At 49.8% G+C, this 12,856-nt stretch overlaps 1 protein-coding gene across 2 annotated transcripts in view; it reads left to right on the forward strand.

The window, feature by feature from the left end:
• The window catches only part of GSK3B (glycogen synthase kinase 3 beta), a 149,193-nt gene that overhangs the window by 118,963 nt on the left and 17,374 nt on the right, over window positions 1-12,856 (forward strand). For both annotated transcript variants that reach the window (XM_088463954.1, XM_088463955.1), the window contains exon 8: window positions 391-486. In XM_088463954.1, the coding sequence (XP_088320080.1) occupies window positions 391-486 (96 nt within the window). The remainder of the gene's footprint in view (window positions 1-390; window positions 487-12,856) is intronic.

Raw genomic sequence — 12,856 nt, forward strand, 5'->3', positions numbered from 1 at the left:
GCGCCTACTCTGAATCCTGTTGCATTGGGGCAGATATAGGGCTGGGAGAGGGCATGTCCCATATTTCTGCTAGACATACCCAGGTGTGACGATGTGACCTCCTACCTGTACGTGTCATCAGAGCGGCGTTCCAGTACAGGTAACCATGACTCGGAATATGCATTGTCCAGCTGGTTCCGCTGAGTCCTATAGGTGGGATGTGTTCCTGTAGGCTGCCTCTATGCTGAAGCTGGATAATGTAGAGATCATGTTGCAGACACCTGTTGATCCTCCTGTCTGGCGTTACAGTGACGTGTTCTCCAGCTGTTATTGGATGATTACATTAATTGTACGCAGATGGCCGCAGATTGGTACCCGGCCGGGAAAGTAACCTGGTTCTGCCTGTTACAGGTCCTGGGCACACCCACACGGGAGCAGATTAGAGAAATGAACCCCAACTACACAGAGTTCAAGTTCCCCCAGATAAAGGCGCACCCCTGGACTAAGGTAAGCTCACATGTGTTCTGCCTCCCCTGCACATGTCCCACCTGATTACCCTTCCCCTATGTGTGTATATGGATCTGATTCCCCTTCCCTGTATGTATAGGTGTGACCCCTTCCCTGTATGTATGGGTGTGACTCCCCTTCCCTGTATGTATGGGTGTGACTCCCCTTCCCTGTGTGTGTATATGGGTCTGAATCCCCTTCCCTGTGTGTGTATATGGGTCTGACTCCCCTTCCCTGTATGTATGGGTGTGACTCCCCTTCCCTGTGTGTGTATATGGGTCTGACTCCCCTTCCCTGTGTGTGTATATGGGTCTGACTCCCCTTCCCTGTATGTATCGGTGTGACTCCCCTTCCCTGTATGTATAGGTGTGACTCCCCTTCCCTGTATGTATGGGTGTGACTCCCCTTCCCTGTGTGTGTATATGGGTCTGACTCCCCTTCCCTGTGTGTGTATATGGGTCTGACTCCCCTTCCCTGTGTGTGTAAATGGGTCTGACTCCCCTTCCCTGTATGTATGGGTGTGACTCCCCTTCCCTGTGTGTGTATATGGGTCTGACTCCCCTTCCCTGTATGTATCAGTGTGACTCCCCTTCCCTGTATGTATAGGTGTGACTCCCCTTCCCTGTATGTATGGGTGTGACTCCCCTTCCCTGTGTGTATATGGGTGTGACTCCCCTTTCCTGTATGTATGGGTGTGACTCCCCTTCCCTGTGTGTGTATATGGGTGTGAGTCCCCTTCCCTGTATGAATGGGTGTGACTCCCCTTCCCTGTGTGTGTGTATATAGGTGTGACTCCCCTTCCCTGTGTGTGTATATGGGTGTGACTCCCCTTCCCTGTGTGTATGGGTGTGACTCCCCTTCCCTGTATGTATGGGTGTGACTCCCCTTCCCTGTAAGTATGGGTGTGACTCCCCTTCCCTGTATGTATGGGTGTGACTCCCCTTCCCTGTATGTATGGGTGTGACTCCCCTTCCCTGTATGTATGGGTGTGACTCCCCTTCCCTGTATGTATGGGTGTGACTCCCCTTCCCTGTATGTATGGGTGTGACTCCCCTTCCCTGTATGTATAGGTGTGACTCCCCTTCCCTGTGTGTGTATATGGGTGTGACTCCCCTTCCCTGTATCTATGGGTGTGACTCCCCTTCCCTGTGTGTGTATATAGGTGTGACTCCCCTTCCCTGTGTGTATGGGTGTGACTCCCCTTCCCTGTATGTATGGGTGTGACTCCCCTTCCCTGTGTGTGTATATGGGGTATGTCTCCCCTTCCCCTGTATGTGTGTGTATATGGGGTGTGACTCCCCTTCCCCTGTATGTGTGTATATGGGGTGCGACTCCCCTTCCCCTGTATGTGTGTATATGGGGTGCGACTCCCCTTCCTATATAAATATATATATATATATATGTGTGTGTGTGTATATGGGTGTGACTCCCCTTCCCCTGTATATGTATGTGTGTATATGGGGTGTGACTCTCCTTCCCCTGTATGTGTGTATATGGGGTGCGACTCCCCTTCCTATATAAATATATATATATATATATATATATATATATATATGTGTGTGTGTGTGTGTATATGGGTGTGACTCCCCTTCCCCTGTCTATGTATGTGTGTATATGGGGTGTGACTCCCCTTCCCCTGTATGTGTGTATATGGGGTGTGACTCCCCTGTATATGTATGTGTATTTGGGGTGTGACTCCCCTTCCACTGTATATGTATGTGTGTGTATATATTGGGTGTGACTCCCCTTCCCCTGTAAATGTGTGTGTATATGGGGTGTGACTCCCCTTCCCCTGTATATGTATGTGTATATGGGGTGTGACTCCCCTTCCCCTGTATATGTATGTGTGTGTATATATTGGGTGTGACTCCCTTTCCCCTGTATATGTGTGTGTGTGTATGGGGTGTGACTCCCCTGCATATGTGTGTGTGTATATGGGGTGTAACTCCCCTTCCCCGGCATGTGTGTGTATATGGGGTGTGACTCCCCTTCCCCTGTATATGTATGTGTAAATGGGTTGTGACTCCCCTTCCCCTGTATATGTATGTGTGTGTATATATTGGGTGTGACTCCCCTTCCCCTGTGTATGTATGTGTGTATATGGGGTGTGACTCCCCTTCCCCTGTATATGTATGTGTGTATATGGGGTGTGACTCTCCTTCCCCTGTATGTGTGTATATGGGGTGTGACTCCCCTTCCCCTGTATATGTGTGTGTATATGGGGTGTGAATCCCCTTCCCCTGTATATGGGGTGTGACTCCCCTTCCCCTGTATATGTATGTGTGTATATGGGGTGTGACTCCCCTTCCCCTGTATATGTATGTGTATATGGGGTGTGACTCCCCTTCCCCTGTATATGTGTGTGTATATATTGGGTGTGACTCCCCTTCCCCTGTATATGTATGTGTGTGTATATATTGGGTGTGACTCCCCTTCCCCTGTATATGTATGTGTGTATATGTGGTGTGACTCCCCTTCCTCTGTATATATGTGTGTGTGTATGGGGTGTGAATCCCCTTCCACTGTATATGTATGTGTGTATATGGGGTGTGAATCCCCTTCCCCTGTATATGGTGTGTGACTCCCCTTCCCCTGTATATGTATGTGTATATGGGGTGTGACTCCCCTTCCACTGTATATGTATGTGTGTATATGGGGTGTGACTCCCCTTCCCCTGTATATGTGTGTATATGGGGTGTGAATCCCCTTCCACTGTATATGTATGTGTGTATATGGGGTGTGGATCCCCTTCCCCTGTATATGGGGTGTGACTCCCCTTCCCCTGTATATGTATGTGTATATGGGGTGTGACTCCCCTTCCACTGTATATGTATGTGTGTATATGGGTTGTGACTCCCCTTCCACTGTATATGTATGTGTGTATATGGGTTGTGACTCCCCTTCCACTGTATATGTTTGTGTGTATATGGGGTGTGAATCCCCTTCCCCTGTATATGTATGTGTGTATATGGGGTGTGACTCCCCATCGCCTGTATATGGGGTGTGACTCCCCTTCCCCTGTATATGTATGTGTGTATATGGGGTGTGAATCCCCTTCCCCTGTATATGGGGTGTGACTCCCCTTCCCCTGTATATGTATGTGTATATGGGGTGTGACTCCCCTTCCCCTGTATATGTATGTGTGTATATGGGGTGTGACTCCCCTTCCCCTGTATGTGTGTGTGTACATGGGGTGTGACTCCCCTGTATATGTGTGTGTGTATATGGGGTGTGACTCCCCTTCCCCTGTATGTGTATATGGGGTGTGACTCCCCTTCCCCTGTATATGCGTATATGGGGTGTGACTCCCCTTCCCCTGTATATGTATGTGTGTGTATGTGTGTATATGTAGTGTGAATCCCCTTCCCCTGTATATGGGGTGTGACTCCCCTTCCCCTGTATATGTATGTGTGTGTATGTGTGTATATGTAGTGTGAATCCCCTTCCCCTGTATATGGGGTGTGACTCCCCTTCCCCTGTTTATGTATGTGTATATGGGTTGTGACTCCCCTTCCCCTGTGTATGTGTGTGTATATGGGGTGTGACTCCCCTTCCCCTGTATATGTGTGTGTATATGGGGTGTGACTCCCCTTCCCCTGTATATGTATGTGTATATGGGGTGTGACTCCCCTTCCCCTGTATGTATATGTGGATATGGGGTGTGACTCCCATTCCCCTATATATGTTTGTGTATATGGGGTGTGACTCCCCTTCCCCTGTATATGTGTGTGTGTGTATATGGGATGTGACTCCCCTTCCCCTGTATATGTATGTGTGTATATGTGGTGTGACTCCCCTTCCCCTGTATATGTGTGTGTGTATATGGGGTGTGACTCCCCTTCCCCTATATGTATGTGTGTGTATATGGGGTGTGACTCCCCTTCCCCTATATGTGTGTGTGTGTATATGGGGTGTGACTCCCCTTCCCCTGTATATGTATGTGTATATGGGGTGTGACTCGCCTTCCCCGGTATAATTGTGTGTGTATATGGGGTGTGACTCCCCTTCCCCTGTATATGGGGTGTGACTCCCCTTCCCCTGTATATGTATGTGTATATGGGGTGTGACTCCCCTTCCCCTGTATATGTGTGTGTTTATATAGGGTGTGACTCGCCTTCCCCTGTATATAGGGTGTGACTCCCCTTCCCCTGTATATGTATGTGTATATGGGGTTTGACTCCCCTTCCCCTGTATATGGGGTGTGACTCCCCTTCCCCTGTATATGTATGTGTATATGGGGTGTTTCTCGCCTTCCCCTGTATATGTGTGTGTGTATATGGGGTGTGACTCCCCTTCCCCTGTATATGGGATGTGACTCCCCTTCCCCTGTATATGTGTATGTGTGTATATGGGGTGTGACTCCCCTTCACCTGTGTATATGGGGTGTGACTCCCCTTCCCCTGTATATGTATGTGTATATGGGGTGTGACTCCCCTTCCCCTGTATGTGTATATGGGGTGTGACTCCCCTTCCCCTATATATATGTGTGTGTGTATATAGGGTGTGACTCCCCTTCCCCTGTATATGTATGTGTGTATATGGGGTGTGACTCCCCTTCCCCTGTATATGTATGTGTAAAGGAGTGTGACTCCCCTTCCCCTGTATGTGTATATGAGGTGTGACTCCCCTGCCCCTGTATATGTATGTGTATATGGGGTGTGACCCCTTCCCCTGTATGTGTGTGTATATGAGGTGTGACTCCCCTGTATATGTGTATATGGGGTGTGACTCCCCTTCCCCTGTAAATATGTGTGTGTGTATATGGGGTGTGACTCCCCTTCCCCTGTATATGTATGTGTATATGGTGTGCGACTCCACTTCCCCTGAATATATGTGTGTGTATATGGGGTGTGACTCCCCTTCCCCTGTATATGTGTGTGTATATGGGATGTGACTCCCCTTCCCCTGTATATGTGTGTGTATATGGGATGTGACTCCCCTTCCCCTGTGTATGTGTGTGTATATGAGGTGTGACTCCCCTTCCCCTGTATATGTATGTGTGTGTATATGGGGTGTGACTCCCCTTCCCCTGTATATGTGTGTGTATATGGGATGTGACTCCCCTTCCCCTGTGTATGTGTGTGTATATGAGGTGTGACTCCCCTTCCCCTGTATATGTGTGTGTATATGGGGTGTGACTCCCCTTCCCCTGTATGTATGTGTGTATATGGGGTGTGACTCCCCTTCCCCTGTATATATATGTGTATATGGGGTGTGACTCCCCTTCCCCTTTTTATGTATGTGTGTATATGGGGTGTTACTCCCCTTCCCCTGTATATGTGTGTGTTTATGGGGTGTGACTCCCCTTCCCCTGTATATGTATGTGTGTGTGTATATGGGGTGTGACTCCCCTTCCCCTGTATGTATATGTGGATATGGGGTGTGACTCCCATTCCCCTATATATGTTTGTGTATATGGGGTGTGACTCCCCTTCCCCTGTATATGTATGTGTATATGGGGTGTGACTCCCCTTCCCCTGTATGTGTATGTGTATATGGGGTGTGACTCCCCTTCCCCTGTATATGTGTGTGTGTATATGTGGTGTGACTCCCCTTCCCCTGTATATGTGTGTGTGTATGGGGTGTGAATCCCCTTCCACTGTATATGTATGTGTGTATATGGGGTGTGAATCCCCTTCCCCTATATATGGTGTGTGACTCCCCTTCCCCTGTATATGTATGTGTATATGGGGTGTGACTCCCCTTCCACTGTATATGTATGTGTGTATATGGGGTGTGACTCCCCTTCCCCTGTATATGTGTGTATATGGGGTGTGAATCCCCTTCCACTGTATATGTATGTGTGCATATGGGGTGTGAATCCCCTTCCCCTGTATATGGGGTGTGACTCCCCTTCCCCTGTATATGTGTGTGTATATGGGGTGTGACTCCCCTTCCACTGTATATGTATGTGTGTGTATGTGGGGTGTGACTCCCCTTCCCCTGTATATGTGTGTATATGGGGTGTGAATCCCCTTCCACTGTATATGTATGTGTGTATATGGGGTGTGAATCCCCTTCCCCTGTATGTGTGTGTATATGGGGTGTGACTCCCCATCGCCTGTATATGGGGTGTGACTCCCCTTCCCCTGTATATGTATGTGTGTATATGGGGTGTGAATCCCCTTCCCCTGTATATGGGGTGTGAATCCCCTTCCCCTGTATATGGGGTGTGAATCCCCTTCCCCTGTATATTGGGTGTGACTCCCCTTCCCCTGTATATGTATGTGTATATGGGGTGTGACTCCCCTTCCACTGTATATGTATGTGTGTATATGGGGTGTGAATCCCCTTCCCCTGTATATGGGGTGTGACTCGCCTTCCCCGGTATAATTGTGTGTGTGTATATGGGGTGTGACTCCCCTTCCCCTGTATATGGGGTGTGACTCCCCTTCCCCTGTATATATATGTGTATATGGGGTGTGACTCCCCTTCCCCTGTATATGTATGTGTGTATATGGGGTGTGACTCCACTTCCCCTGTATATGTGTGTGTACATGGGGTGTGACTCCCCTGTATATGTGTGTGTGTATATGGGGTGTGACTCCCCTTCCCCTGTATGTGTATATGGGGTGTGACTCCTCTTCCCCTGTATATGCGTATATGGGGTGTGACTCCACTTCCCCTGTATATGTATGTGTGTGTATGTGTGTATATGTAGTGTGAATCCCCTTCCCCTGTATATGGGGTGTGACTCCCCTTCCCCTGTTTATGTATGTGTGTATATGGGTTGTGACTCCCCTTCCCCTGTGTATGTGTGTGTATATGGGGTGTGACTCCCCTTCCCCTGTATATGTATGTGTGTGTATATGGGGTGTGACTCCCCTTCCCCTGTATGTATATGTGGATATGGGGTGTGACTCCCATTCCCCTATATATGTTTGTGTATATGGGGTGTGACTCCCTTTCCCATGTGTGTGTGTGTATATGGGATGTGACTCCCCTTCCCCTGTATATGTATGTGTGTATATGGGGTGTGACTCCCCTTCCCCTGTATATGTGTGTGTGTATATGGGGTGTGACTCCCCTTCCCCTGTATATGTGTGTGTGTATATGGGGTGTGACTCGCCTTCCCCTGTATGTGTATATGGGGTGTGACTTCCCTTCCCCTGTATATGCGTATAAGTGGTGTGACTCCCCTTCCCTTGTATATGTGTGTGTGTATATGGGGTGTGACTCCCCTTCCCCTATATGTATGTGTGTGTATATGGGGTGTGACTCCCCTTCCCCTATATGTGTGTGTGTGTATATGGGGTGTGACTCCCCTTCCCCTGTATATGTATGTGTATATGGGGTGTGACTCGCCTTCCCCGGTATTATTGTGTGTGTATATGGGGTGTGACTCCCCTTCCCCTGTATATGTATGTGTATATGGGGTGTGACTCCCCTTCCCCTGTATATGTGTGTGTGTTTATATAGGGTGTGACTCGCCTTCCCCTGTATATAGGGTGTGACTCCCCTTCCCCTGTATATGTATGTGTATATGGGGTTTGACTCCCCTTCCCCTGTATATAGGGTGTGACTCCCCTTCCCCTGTATATGGGGTGTGACTCCCCTTCCCCTGTATATGTATCTGTATATGGGGTGTTTCTCGCCTTCCCCTGTATATGTGTGTGTGTATATGGAGTGTGACTCCCCTTCCCTTGTATATGGGATGTGACTCCCCTTCCCCTGTATATGTATGTGTATATGGGGTGTGACTCCCCTTCCCCTGTATGTGTATATGGGGTGTGACTCCCCTTCCCCTGTAAATATGTGTGTGTATATGGGGTGTGACTCCCCTTCCCCTGTATATGTGTATATGGGGTGTGACTCCCCTTCCCCTGTAAATATGTGTGTGTATATGGGGTGTGACTCCCCTTCCCCTGTATATGTATGTGTGTGTGTATATGGGGTGTGACTCCCCTTCCCCTGTATATGTGTGTGTATATGGGATGTGACTCCCCTTCCCCTGTGTATGTGTGTGTATATGGGGTGTGACTCCCCTTCCCCTGTATGTATGTGTGTATATGGGGTGTGACTCCCCTTCCCCTGTATATATATGTGTATATGGGGTGTGACTCCCCTTCCCCTTTTTATGTATGTGTGTATATGGGGTGTTACTCCCCTTCCCCTGTATATGTGTGTGTGTATGGGGTGTGACTCCCCTTCCCCTGTATATGTATGTGTGTGTATATGGGGTGTGACTCCCCTTCCCCTGTATGTATATGTGGATATGGGGTGTGACTCCCATTCCCCTATATATGTTTGTGTATATGGGGTGTGACTCCCTTTCCCCTCTATGTATGTGTGTATATGGGGTGTGACTCCCCTTCCCCTGTATATGTATGTGTGTATATGTGGTGTGACTCCCCTTCCCCTGTATATGTATGTGTGTATATGGGGTGTGAATCCCCTTCCCCTGTATATGGTGTGTGACTCCCCTTCCCCTGTATATGTATGTGTATATGGGGTGTGACTCCCCTTCCACTGTATATGTATGTGTGTATATGGGGTGTGACTCCCCTTCCCCTGTATATGTGTGTATATGGGGTGTGAATCCCCTTCCACTGTATATGTATGTGTGTATATGGGGTGTGAATCCCCTTCCCCTGTATATGGGGTGTGACTCCCCTTCCCCTGTATATGTATGTGTATATGGGGTGAGACTCCCCTTCCACTGTATAGATATGTGTATATGGGTTGTGACTCCCCTTCCACTGTATATGTTTGTGTGTATATGGGGTGTGAATCCCCTTCCCCTGTATGTGTGTGTATATGGGGTGTGAATCCCCTTCCCCTGTATATGGGGTGTGACTCCCCTTCCCCTGTATATGTAGTGTGTATATGGGGTGTGAATCCCCTTCCCCTGTATATGGGGTGTGACTCCCCTTCCCCTGTATATGTATGTGTATATGGGGTGTGACTCCCCTTCCACTGTATATTATATGGGGTGTGAATCCCCTTCCCCTGTATATGGTGTGTGACTCCCCTTCCCCTGTATATGTATGTGTATATGGGGTGTGACTCCCCTTCCACTGTATATGTATGTGTGTATATGGGGTGTGACTCCCCTTCCCCTGTATATGTGTGTATATGGGGTGTGAATCCCCTTCCACTGTATATGTATGTGTGTATATGGGGTGTGAATCCCCTTCCCCTGTATATGGTGTGTGACTCCCCTTCCCCTGTATATGTATGTGTATATGGGGTGTGACTCCCCTTCCACTGTATATGTGTATATGGGTGTTGACTCCCCTTCCACTGTATATGTTTGTGTGTATATGGGGTGTGAATCCCCTTCCCCTGTATGTGTGTGTATATGGGGTGTGAATCCCCTTCCCCTGTATGTGTGTGTATATGGGGTGTGACTCCCCATCGCCTGTATATGGGGTGTGACTCCCCTTCCCTTGTATATGTATGTGTGTATATGGGGTGTGAATCCCCTTCCCCTGTATATGGGGTGTGACTCCCCTTCCCCTGTATATGTATGTGTGTATATGGGGTGTGAATCCCCTTCCCCTGTATATGGGGTGTGACTCCCCTTCCCCTGTATATGTATGTGTATATGGGGTGTGACTCCCCTTCCCCTGTATATGTATGTGTGTATATGGGGTGACTCCCCTTCCCCTGTATATGTATGTGTGTGTATATGAGGTGTGACTCCCCTTCCCCTGTATATGTGTGTGTGTATATGGGGTGTGACTCCCCTTCCCCTGTATGTATGTGTGTATATGGGGTGTGACTCCCCTTCCCCTGTATATATATGTGTATTTGGGGTGTGACTCCCCTTCCCCTGTATATGTATGTGTGTGTATATGGGGTGTGACTCCCCTTTTTATGTATGTGTGTATATGGGGTGTGACTTCCCTTCCCCTGTATATGTGTGTGTATTTCTACTGCAGGGTCCATAGGGTATCCACAGGAAACCTTGGTATAGGTGATGACGTCAGTCTTCAGGCACCACAGAGTTAAAGTTTTCAGCCTCCCAGGATGCATCTGGGTCCCTCTCCTATACCCCGCCCCCGGCCAAGGCATCCCAGTTTCGTCGGTGCCTGGCCGGAGTCGGAGGCACTGTGCAGAGGGGGGCTGTGAAGAGCCCCTGAAGTTTCTTTTAAAGGCAGCGCTGGCTGCACATCTGGGAGTACAGCATGGACAGTCAGTACTGACGTCCATGCCGTCTCCCCTACACCCCGCCGGTACCAGAACGCCGGTACTGATCCGGGGATGCTGGTAAACATCTGGGGTCACGGCTAGCGGTGCCCCCAGATGTTTTGGACCATGGCCGGATCCAAGGGGATGCAGGTAAGCAGCGGGGTCCCGCAGTGGTTCCCCGCTGGTCACATGGTCCTGAGTCCCCAGGCAAGGGGCTCCCTGGGGACTGGCTGCAGTGTGGAGCCAGGCGACCAACCTGCGCTTCCACTACCCCCTGGGACAGCGGGCAGCTGCTGAGCGGCATGCGCTGCGGCGTCCCAGGGGTTAAATGCATGCCAGGGGAGCGCGCTTTCCCTGTCTCACAGCCGGCGCCTCCCCTGCTGCACACAGCCTTTCTGCTCTGTCTGATTTGCCATAGTGTGTCAGCGCTCCTCCCCCAGGCCGGCCTCCTTCCTCTCTACTCCTCGGTTGCCATCTTTACAGCATGGTGAACACTGCTGGAAGCCTGTGAGCGGTGGCATTGCGGTCTGGGTCCCCCAGCATACCTCTCCTCTGTTTGTTACAGGTCAGTGTATGCAGCGCTGAGTCCTACCAGCCTAAGGGTCTGAGTAGGTGAAGATCAGCGCTGATAGTGCAGGGATTTGTTTCTTCTGCATTGTATGTGACTGAACTGCTAGCCCTGCTGTCTGTACTTTCACTTTCTACTGTCAGCCATATTACTGTCCCTGATCTTGCTATGCTCAAAGCCCTTGCGGTGCGCGGAGTGCAGGGCGTTTTTCACACTATACCAATACGTATAGGTGTGAGTGTCACATACTTACCATCATGTCTGAGACTGACTTTCCTCTCCGGCTCATGTGTACTAAATGTTATGTACCGATAGCGGAGGGGGAGGGTAACGCGGAGGGGCTATGTCGCCAGTGCCTGGCACTGTCACGGCCAATTTTGTTTCCGGCTCCGGTACAGGAACCTCCATGGGCTTGTTTCGCTAAGGCGCTTACAACCCTTGTGGGCCAGCTAGCTCCGCCATCTGTGTTTACCCAGACGGGTCTGTCCCAGCAGTCAGTGGTGTCATCACCCATGCAGGGTTTCCCGAGAAAACTGATGGTACCCCACAGTCTCCCCAATTCCCCTCACCAGGTTCCTCAGGAGCCTGCGTGGGTTAATTCTCTGACTACATCGGTTCAGCATTTGTCCGATGTTTTACAGAGGGAGTCTGTGTTGCGGTCTCATAAGCGGCCTGTGGCGTCTCTATCTGTTCCTTATGAGGATGACGATGAGACGTCAGATGATGGGGAGATTCTGGATCTATCTGACCAAGAACCTCTCCGTACCAAAGAGCCGGACGCTAAGTCCAAGGTGTATATCCCTGGTCGTATTCGGGCAGTCCGCACGGCTTTAGTTATTGAGGATGAGGATCCTCCGGTGGTCAAATCCAAATATGCCTTTTTTAAGGATATTAAGGGTAAGGCTACGGTGTTCCCTCTTTCTGATCAATTAGTGGATCATTTAGAGGAGGCGTGGAAAAATCCAGGAAAACGGTATCAGCCCCAGAGGCGCTTAGCCGTGGCTTATCAGTTTGCGGACAATTATTTTTCTAAGTGGGAATCCCCTCCGCAGGTGGATTCACATGTCACATGCCTAGTCAGAAGTCCTTCGTTGCCTATGCCTTCCATGTCCTCCTTGAAGGATGTCACAGACCGCAGGGTGGAGATCTGCCTCAAATCTGTTTATTCCCTGGCAGGGGGAGCATCCAGACCGGCTATGGCCGTGTGTTAGGTAGCCAGAGCTATGGAGCGCTGGGCGGATAGTTTGGAGGCGTCTTTGGACTCTGACTGTTCGGCTGAACAGGCCGAGTTGGTGGGCATTCTCCGAGACTCGGCCACTCACATTAATGAAGCGACCTTAGATATTTGTATGCTCACCTCTAGGATCTCCTCTGCAGCTGTGGCTGCTTGTCGCACCTTATGGTTGCGTTCTTGGAAGGCGAGTGCTGATTCCAAAAAGGGATTAGAAGGTCTGCCTTTCAATGGAGAGGTCCTATTTGGTCCAGATCTGGACAAAATAGTAGCTACGTTGGCAGCAGGAAAATCTGCATGTCTCCCGTCTGCTACGATGCATTCAAGTGCTGGTATGTCGTCCTTTCGTTTTCACAGGGTCCAAGGTAGGCCTAAAGCAGTCCTTTCCACGACAGGCTGGGACCAAGAAATCGTCCAAGCCCAGGAAACAGGCCTGG

Source organism: Taudactylus pleione, unplaced genomic scaffold, assembly GCF_031769625.1.
Source record: "Taudactylus pleione unplaced genomic scaffold, aTauple2 ptg001518l, whole genome shotgun sequence".
NCBI lineage: Eukaryota > Metazoa > Chordata > Amphibia > Anura > Myobatrachidae > Taudactylus > Taudactylus pleione.